Genomic DNA, 9,329 nt, shown 5'->3' on the forward strand with positions numbered 1-9,329 from the left:
ACCCTTAAACTGGACACTTATGAGACTCGTGTTAGTTTAGAATCTTTACAGCCATTGGATAGATCTGGGGAGATTTATCTTGCAAAGGCTGATACTGATGTGTCGCCAAGTTGGTTGGGGTGGTTTGTCTTAGCTGCCAGGATGAGACCTGAGGTACATGCAGTGTGGGTTTTCTTAAAACCCTAAACCGGACCAAAATTCTAGTATTGCCCTAGACCTTGAAGATCGATAGACAAAACTAGAATGTTACACCTGATCCCTAGACTCGATTGTGGTATTTCACTAGGTGTTGGATTGGGCTATCTTTGATATATCAACCAATGAGATCCTTAGAGGGGGTCAAAACTTGGGTATGTTGGTACAGTCTGAGAATTCATCTGAGTGGGTGATCATAGTGACAAGATCAACCCCTTTATCAAACAAAGTGAATGATCGGAGATGCACTCTCTCTGATGGAAACCTAAACTACCGGCAATTGATTTCAATTGTTGAAATTTGTTTTTTGCAAAATATAATATACATATACATATTATGGTTTCAAAATGTTTGCAAAAAGGTTTTAATTCCCGGGATCCATGTGAGTAGAGAGTGCAGCACTATTTCTTGCAACCGAGGGAGATATACTCTTTTGTTGGACAGTGTTTGATCATTATGGGCTGAGAGGTTAAGTGTAAGACCATTGGGGATAATACCTGAGGGGCTATTCTTGCATCTGCCCATAGTCCTTAAGGTGACTGGACCCTAGGACCATTTAGTGTAAATGTTGGGCCCATTAAGAGCCCATGGTGATGGAGTCAGGGATTCACTGTCTCTTATAGTAAATTCGTCCAGACTTTATAACAAAGGTTAGGCTAAACCCATGTGGCTGATGTGTACATCAATGTTTGGGTCCCACGCCATACAAAGAGAGCCAACTGAGCAGTAGCAGGTTAAAAGGTTAAGTGAGCACATAAACTTAATGGGCCTAAAGCCCAAATTGAACTGGACTTAAATTAGTTAATTAAAATGAGGCAAGATAGGATTTATAATCTGATTAGGATTACCTGAAGGATAATATAAGTCTTATCCATTCAAGAGTCTAGATCCAAATATCATATTTGGATTAAGGAACTCTCTCCTAATTAGATTAGGAGGCTGATCCTGAGAAGGCTATAATTAAAGGGGGCGAACTCCTGAGTTACATAACATAACAACCTACATAATTCTCTCCTATTCTTGCCATTCCTACCAAGTTCAATATCCTCTTGAGGAATTGATTAAGAAAGGTTCTTGATATTGTTTCTTGGCTGAAGAAACAATCTGAAGTCATGCTCACCAGCCCTTGTTCGATTCTTGCTGAAGGATCTTGGTTCTTGCTGAAGAGCCATCCTGCTGATCCTGCTTCATTACACATTGTGTCATCTTCGGTGGAAGCGGGTTTTAGTATTCTCCTTGGGTGTGAACATCTTCATTGGGAGTTACTACTACTTCGTATCAGGTGTATCCCTCTCCTCTCTTTTGGTTTTAGATCTGGTCCGATTTTAGATTCAAGAACGATCATTGAAAATGTAGTTTAATAAAATAGGGAATGTGATTTCCAGATGGGAGGGATAAAATTTTTGAAAATTTGCCCAACCTTCTTGTAGGGTTCGGGCATCCATATGATGGATCTCTCATCTCTTCAGTAAGCTCTTTGTTCAGCTTTATCTCCACATCATCTGATTTGATTGCAAGCTTTTCAATGACATAAAAAACTATAGAAATAATGGCTAAGGATTTAATTTTTGATTTTGGATCATATTGGAAAGCCGAGTTACAATAATACCCTACAAGATGAAGCCTCTAACCCATTTGTCTATTCCATTTTCTATCAATAATGTCCATGATTGGGCCATACCAGCTTTCTTATAATTAAAAAAGTTTTTTAATGATTCTTTTGCCTTCAACATTGCATGATACATATACCCCATTGCAGGCCTAAACCCAGAATCTACAAGTGTCAATGCACTAACAAGAGGTGATGTGAAACCCACAATCATTTTGCATTATGCCCAAAATTTAGAATAAAAAACTATTTGTATTACTTCCTTCCCCATTGCATCTTTTGCATACCGAGAATCAATAAAACTTTGATATGTTCACCAAATTTTGCAAATCATGCATGTGCTTCAAAATGCTGTCCAATGCCATGAAATTAGTTACAAAAAGAGTGGCTCCAAGACGTACTATTTCAGTCCAACCAGGTCTCTTCCTTAGTATTAAGAGTACATGATTGTATACAAATTTGGTAATTCTAGATGTACATTGAACCACATTTGGAACATAATCAATTTCCCCAATTTCCTTTAACATCAAATTTAGACAATGTGCTGCACAAGGTAACTAATATATTCATGAAAATTCTGCTTCCAACAATCTTCCTACAACTACATAATTTGCAGCATTGTCAGTGACCACCTGAACAACATTTTCTGCTTTTACCCAATCAATAACTTCCTTAAACAAAAGAAATAAATTCTTTGCACTCTTGACTGTTTCAGAAGCATCTACAGACTTCACAAATGTAGTTCCTATAGGACAATACACTAAAAAATTAATAAATGTTCGGCTACGTGTATCTGTCCAACTGTTGGTCATTATTGTGCAACCATATGTAACCCAATCCTTACGGAGTTTATCAACTAACATTTGCACCTCTTGAACTAAATCCTTCAACAAATTGGTCATACAATTATGATATGAAGGAGCTTTGTACCTTGGACCAATAGTAGCAAGGGAATCCAACATAGGTTGAAAATATCTTGAAGACAAATGATTCAAGGGAATACAAGCATCACACAACCACTTCATAATATTATAGTCCACATGATTAATTGCTCCTTTAGATGCCAATACACTCTTAATTCCAAGTTGTGCACCTGGAGTGGTCCGTGGAGCAAAATGGCTAGTTATTAGCCTTGAAGATGCTTTCCCCTTTCCCGGTGATGTAGTTGGTTTTTTTCCTTGATAGGTATCATGTGTACTAGATGGATCTATTTCTATAATCTCAATATCACCATCATTATCATTCATTCCACATTGTGCTCTAGTGTCAACAAAATTCATTGGTTGCTTTTCACTTCTTTTTTTGTCATTCATTTCATTCAATGATTGCTCCATTTTGAACCTTACATCATGGGGTACTTTACAACAAATTGTAATCTCACCTTTCCTTTGGGCAAGATGTTGTTTCATCCTATTAATCCCTCCCCCTTTAAAATTCTTTTGACAATTAAGATATGTCATTGACTTTGATCCATTAAGAGGGTCAACTTTAAGAGAAACATGCTCCCAAGTAGAATCGGTTTTTCCCCTAACATTTAATGAAATGGACTCTTGTGATGGAGCTGGATCAGATGTATTAGCATTTGGACTTTGAGATTTCATCATTTTAGTTCAATCAAAGAAACCCAACTCAAAAATAAATCACTTCATACAAACACAAAATATAAAATTTAAAACCTTGCATTGACTAAAAGAACCAACCAAAATGTAAAATCGCTCCATATAAGCAAAAAATATTTAAGCAAAAAATTAACCAAAATATAAAATCACTCTATTAGAAATGAGAGTAAATTTCTTGCAAAAATTTAAGCAAAACTTTCAGCATCTAATCATCATATGAAAATTAAAAACAAATTAAGCAAAACTAATTAAACAAAGAACTAAGCATTTGATCATCAAATGAAGTTTGAGGGTTCAGCAAGGCATACAATCAACAAGAAATTGATACAAAAATACAAGCAACAACTTTCTGCTAGTAAATCTATCAACTTATAGTTTGTTGCTCCTAATTATAAACTATAAAGTATTCATTAAAAGCCTATGCCTAGCAAGTCCAAAGCAAAATGATGAACCAAATGAAAAACAAACAATGGCTAATGAACCAAATGAATCAAAAAAATTAAAAAAATTAATTGAATCACAAAAAAAATTAGAAAAAAAATTATACCTTTAGGGTTTCACTGCCGAGTGTTGATAATGGTGGTGTGACATTGGATTTGCTGTCGGTAGGGTTAGGCAGTCGGGCTTGGTCGCGAGCAAGTTGCTACTGCAAGTGCTGAGTGTCGAGTGGATTCGCTGCCATTGCAAGCCCTCAAGTCGGGCTTGGGCTCGCCAAAGCCCAATGCCGAGTGCTGAGTGCCGTTGCAAGCTTGTTGTTTGCCATTGCGAGCTCGCCTTCTGCCGCTGCAAGTGCTGAGGTGAGGGTGACTTTTCACTACTGCAAGCTCGCCGGTCGCCGTCAGTGTGTATCGCTGTCGGATGCTAGAGGTGATGGTTGCCGTAGGTGATTGGTCGGTAGAGTGTGAGGGTTGAGAAGATTGAGGAGTGAGGAGGGAACTCGGGAAAATGGGAAATAACCCTAAAGCTAAAGGGAAAACCTAACAAGGGATTTAAACTGGTCGGGATATAATAGGTCTTTTATTTTTTATTTTTATTTAAAACATTAAAAATAAAAATATTAACCTACGGACCGCTACCCAAGTCGAATGGTTTAGTGGTCTGACCGCTCGGTGGTTGATTGGACCTTGCCACTTATCAAGCAGTTTAAATTTGCTCTGGTGTCGATTCGGCCACCTGGGGACCCGTCTGTGATGAGACAGTTAGCGGTTCTAGCGGCACGATGTGTCAGGTTGACGGCCGAAAAAGAGGCCGTCTATGGTGGAGGTGGTTGAGTGTCTACAAACAGTTAGCAAGAAAGTGCCTTCGGTAGTTTGGAACAATCTCACTATCTCAGGAATAAGCGGGTAAAGAAGACATCTCCAGCAATTGATCGAGAGGTGTTTGAAGATGGGAAAGAAGAGGCTGTCGTCAAGACTTCCAAATATGGCAGTAGAGCTTCGTCATCGAGGAATACAAAAGTATCCAGTGTTCAGCCCGCTATGGATTTAGTGAAAGAAGCAATGGGTTCGATTGGTGATGTTACTGAGGAAATCGGGCAATAAGCAGTTAGTTAGGTTAGTGTTGTAAGTAAGAATTTTGGGCGAGAAGCAATTAGCTCCGTCAGTGCGGTTCCTATTGGTGACGGTGAGTATTCAGGGCAAGAAGCAGCAAGTCCTTCAAGTGGTGCTGTTAGTGAGGATTTTGGGCGAGAAGCAAGTACTTGGGTTGCTGCTGGTGGTAGTTGCATGCAACCTAAATCAACTGGTCCAGTTGATACAAGGAAAATGGGCTCTTCTAGTTATCAGGTTGCGCTGGTCCGAAGGAAATCAAGTTTGGCTGTGAGTATGCCTCATGCCATGAAATTGTTGAACAAGTCGAGGCTGTTGCAAACCGCAGGATTCGTACGGGGTGGGGAAAGAAGGTTGGTGTTTCAGCTGGTGAAAAATCCTCAGTTTAGGGGGCTGGGTCACCTGCATGTGTCGAGATTGGTAATATGCGTGCAGAAAGGTTCCCAAAAGAAGGTACTCGATAAGAAGCGATCGGTATAGGTCTCGGTTGGAAATTTGAAGTAGAGTTACTTGAAGAATGACTGCTTCATCTGTATAATATACTTCCAAACTGGCACATTGATTGGGTAATTCAATTTCATCACAACAATTTCCTGTAAATTTAATCCTTTTATGTATTTGCGTGTAGGAGATCGTAAAGAGATCCATTCTCCATAAACTTAACGACGAGAAGCTTCTCTTTTGCATCAACACTGAATCCCAGCAGATTCATCAGACGAGGGCTTCGAATTCTGGAAAGGACTTCGATCTCGTTGTCCACCGGATGCTTGTTCATGTTGTTGAAGTCCCCACCATGAAGCGTGGCTCCAACCCACGTCATCGTCTTCATAACAGCAGCAACGAGCTTACCATCGTCAAGAACAGATTTGTAGACACTGCCATGGCTACCTTTATCAAGAAATGAAGCCGGGGAGAAACCTCGGTGGCGGACTCCGGACTCGAAAGAGTGGATTTTCGATTTTGTTTCATTATTTGCAAGCCAACGGCGTTAAACACCACGCATACTTCAAACATTTTAAATTAAGTGGAGGACGGGTGGCCTTTTGCGCGAACTATGCCCTGACCGAAGCTGGCTGGACCGAAGTTGGACTCTTTTTGTATTTAGCTATTTTATTTATCTACCCAAGACAGAAATTAATCAGTCGGCTTAGCCACTTCAAAGCCAGCTCTTATCAAACGGCCGGTCTCCCCAACAGAATTCCAATAGCCCAACCCAAATCTACGGCAGAACTGGGCTCGATTGGGTTAAATCTTAGCTAGAGAGAATATAAGTGTTGTCATATGGTATCAAAATAATAAAGCATAACCAAATAGGTTGTGGATTTATACGAGTAAAATATAGTTATAGGTGATCCATACACAGTCACACGAGTCCGAATCACCTGTCAACAAAACACGTTCTAACCCTCTACCAACATGATCTTGATGTGCCGTGTTAAATAAATTTGGTAGAGGGTTGGAACTTGGAACATGCTTTGCTGGTAGAATACCTCAACTCCAGTTACACACAACCAATCCATGCAGTAGTTTACAAGATCCACACATGCACCCGTTAACAAGCATGGAGTTTCATGCCACATGCATCGAGTCTGGATTTATTCCTCATAGAGCACGCTTCACACCGACCTCACAACATGTTTTGGCCACACATCAGGAACATATCTTGTATCTATATTTATTATTCATGGGGAGATATTCCCAATACAGGGTGGGATGTGGTTATGAAGCACAATATCGACGTTGTGATTATTTACCATCTAATCGATCCTCTTGTTGCTATGTGAATGGGGAGGGGAATACTTCTTCTTGAGTACCAGGTTGCCAAATCGAAATTGGCATCTCTTAACTCAGCGTTGTAGTACCGAGCTACCCATTGAGGTTAGTCTGTAGCTCATCTTCATTAGTTTCCTCGTCGTACGACTTAGATTGCAAAGTCGACACTTTGATCTCAGTTGGCATGATAGCCTCCTTCCCATACGTCAAGTTGAAAGGAGTCATGTCGTTTACGGTCTTGAGAGTAATTTGGTAGGCCTAGAGAACACTGAGCAGCTCATCCACCTACAAACCCTTAGCTCGAGAAAGTCAAGCTTTTTGTTTGTAGAGGATAGCCTTGTTCGTCACCTTGGCTTGATCGTTTTCCCGGGGATAGGCCACCGAGGTGAAGTTTTGTTGGATTTTCATCTCGACACACTAGTTCTGGAACTTGGTGTCTTCGAGTTGCATCCCATTGTCTGATATCAGCACCTTGGGGAGTTCAAATCTACAAATGATGTTCCTTCAAAAAATTATGAACATTGTGAGCCATGATTGTTACCAACGGCTCGACTTCCACCCACTTAGTAAAATAGTCCATCGCGACCACCAAGAACCTTCTCTGCTTGGTCACGGTTGGGAAGGGACCGAGAATATCTATCCCCCACTATGCGAATGGCCATGGGCTAGTAAGGTACCTCAGGTCGGCGGCAGGCTGATGCGGTATGTTAGCATGCCATTGACACTTGTTGCACTTCCAAATTAACTCCAATGTATCTGCCTTCATTGTGGGCCAGTAGTAACCTTGTCTTAGATCTTTTTGGGCCAGTGCCTTGCCCCCCAAGTGTCCTCTATAGAGACCTTCATCGATCTCGCATAGCACCTAGTTCGCTTCTATTGGTCGCAAGCAGTGCAAGTAGGGGAGCGTGAATGACCTACGATATAGTTGCTCACTAATGATAACATAGAGAGCTCATTGCCACTCTACCTTTCGAATTGCGTTGCATTACATTATTAGGGTCCCGTGGTGCAAATAGTCAATGAGTAGGTCGATCTAGCTCGGTTCTACAACCAAAACAGGAGTAACCTCTTCTGCCACCCTTTCTATGCTAGGTCATGGTAGGTCATCAATGTAGATCATTCTCTTCGTGATGCCCGTTGCACTGGCCAGCTATGAGAGTGCATCAACCTCAGTGTTCTCAGACGTTGGAACTTGCTGGATGCACTAAGAGTGGAAATCGGATAGGAGCTCTATAACCTTGGCCAGGTAGGCCAACATGGTGGGCTTCTGAGTCTCATATTGCTCGTTCACTTGGTTCACCACTAATTGAGAGTCATTGCACACCACGAAATGTTTCGTGCTCCTTTGCTAGTGATAGCCTAGCTATCAGCGCTTCATACTCATTTTCATAGTTCGAAGCTCAAAACACGAATCGGAGAGCGTACTCCAACTTCAACATCACTTTGCTAGGGCCATAGAGGACTAGACCAGCTTTGCTTCTACATTGGTTGGATGAGCCATCCACATGGAGGATCTAGAGCTCTTCGTCCCAAGTCGGGTCGGGTGTCATGCTAGTAGATGCCTCCGAGGTGGTCATGAGTTCGATCACTTTAAGTGTCGGTGTGCTGAACATGCACTCAGTGACAAAGTCTGTCAAGACCTGGGCCATGATTGCTAGGCATGGCTCAAACCAAATGTTGTACTTGCTGAGCTCGATTTTCCATTTCGTTAATCTTCCCGAGACCTTGGCCTTTTGAAGGACTTGCCTTAGAAGTCAATCGGTCAGGATCACAATGGTATGGGCCTGAAAGTAAGGGCATAGTTTATGGCCTATTAGCACTAGCGAGAAGGCAAGCTTCTTGATATTCGAGTACATCATCTCAGCAGCATGTAGGACTTTACCTACGTAGTAGATAGGTTGCTACACCCTATCCACCTCATGATTTAAAATCGAGTTGACTACCACATCACTCACTAAGAGGTATAGTTTTAGCTCGTCTTTGGGCTCTGGCCTAGTTAGTAAGAGTGGTTAACTCAAATGTCTTTTCAGCTCATTAAATGCGAGCTAGCACTCTTCGGTCCACTTAGAGTCTTGGTTCTTCTTTATCGCTTTAAAGAATGGAAGTTACCATCCAACCAATTTACACATAAACTAGTTCTGGATTTTGTCCGGGTTGGCTTCAATGCCACGTTGGTTCACTATTCACTCAAGGAATTTGCCCGACATGACCCCGAACACACACTTATTCAGGTTGAACTTCATGTTGTATTTTCTTAAAATATCAAAACACAATTTAGATAAGAAATTAAAGAATTTAAAATTGGGTTTTCACAACCATATCATCAACATATGCTTTTATTTTATTTCCAGTAAAATCAGAAAATGCTTTGCTTACAAGGCGTTGGTAGGTCTCTCCAATGTTTTTTAAACCAAAGGGCATATATTTATAACAATACAAGCCCGTTTCAATTTCAAAAGCATTTTTTTCTTTGTCGGCTAGATCCATTTAGATTTGGCTGTAGCCAGAGTAAGCATCCATGAAGCTCAACATCTCGAACCCCGAGGTCATATCTACCAAGCGGTCTATCCTAGGGAGTGGGAAGCT

At 41.0% G+C, this 9,329-nt stretch overlaps 1 protein-coding gene across 1 annotated transcript; it reads right to left on the reverse strand.

The window, feature by feature from the left end:
- Window positions 1-2,370: 2,370 nt before the first annotated feature.
- On the reverse strand, window positions 2,371-3,408 carry LOC148880398 (uncharacterized). The gene has a single exon (XM_088976427.1). The coding sequence runs from the start codon at window positions 3,406-3,408 to the stop codon at window positions 2,371-2,373; it is 1,038 nt and encodes a 345-aa protein (XP_088832553.1).
- Between the last annotated feature and the right edge of the window lie 5,921 nt (window positions 3,409-9,329).

This window comes from Nelumbo lutea, chromosome 1 (assembly GCF_056320005.1).
Source record: "Nelumbo lutea isolate HS-2025 chromosome 1, American lotus-T2T, whole genome shotgun sequence".
NCBI lineage: Eukaryota > Viridiplantae > Streptophyta > Magnoliopsida > Proteales > Nelumbonaceae > Nelumbo > Nelumbo lutea.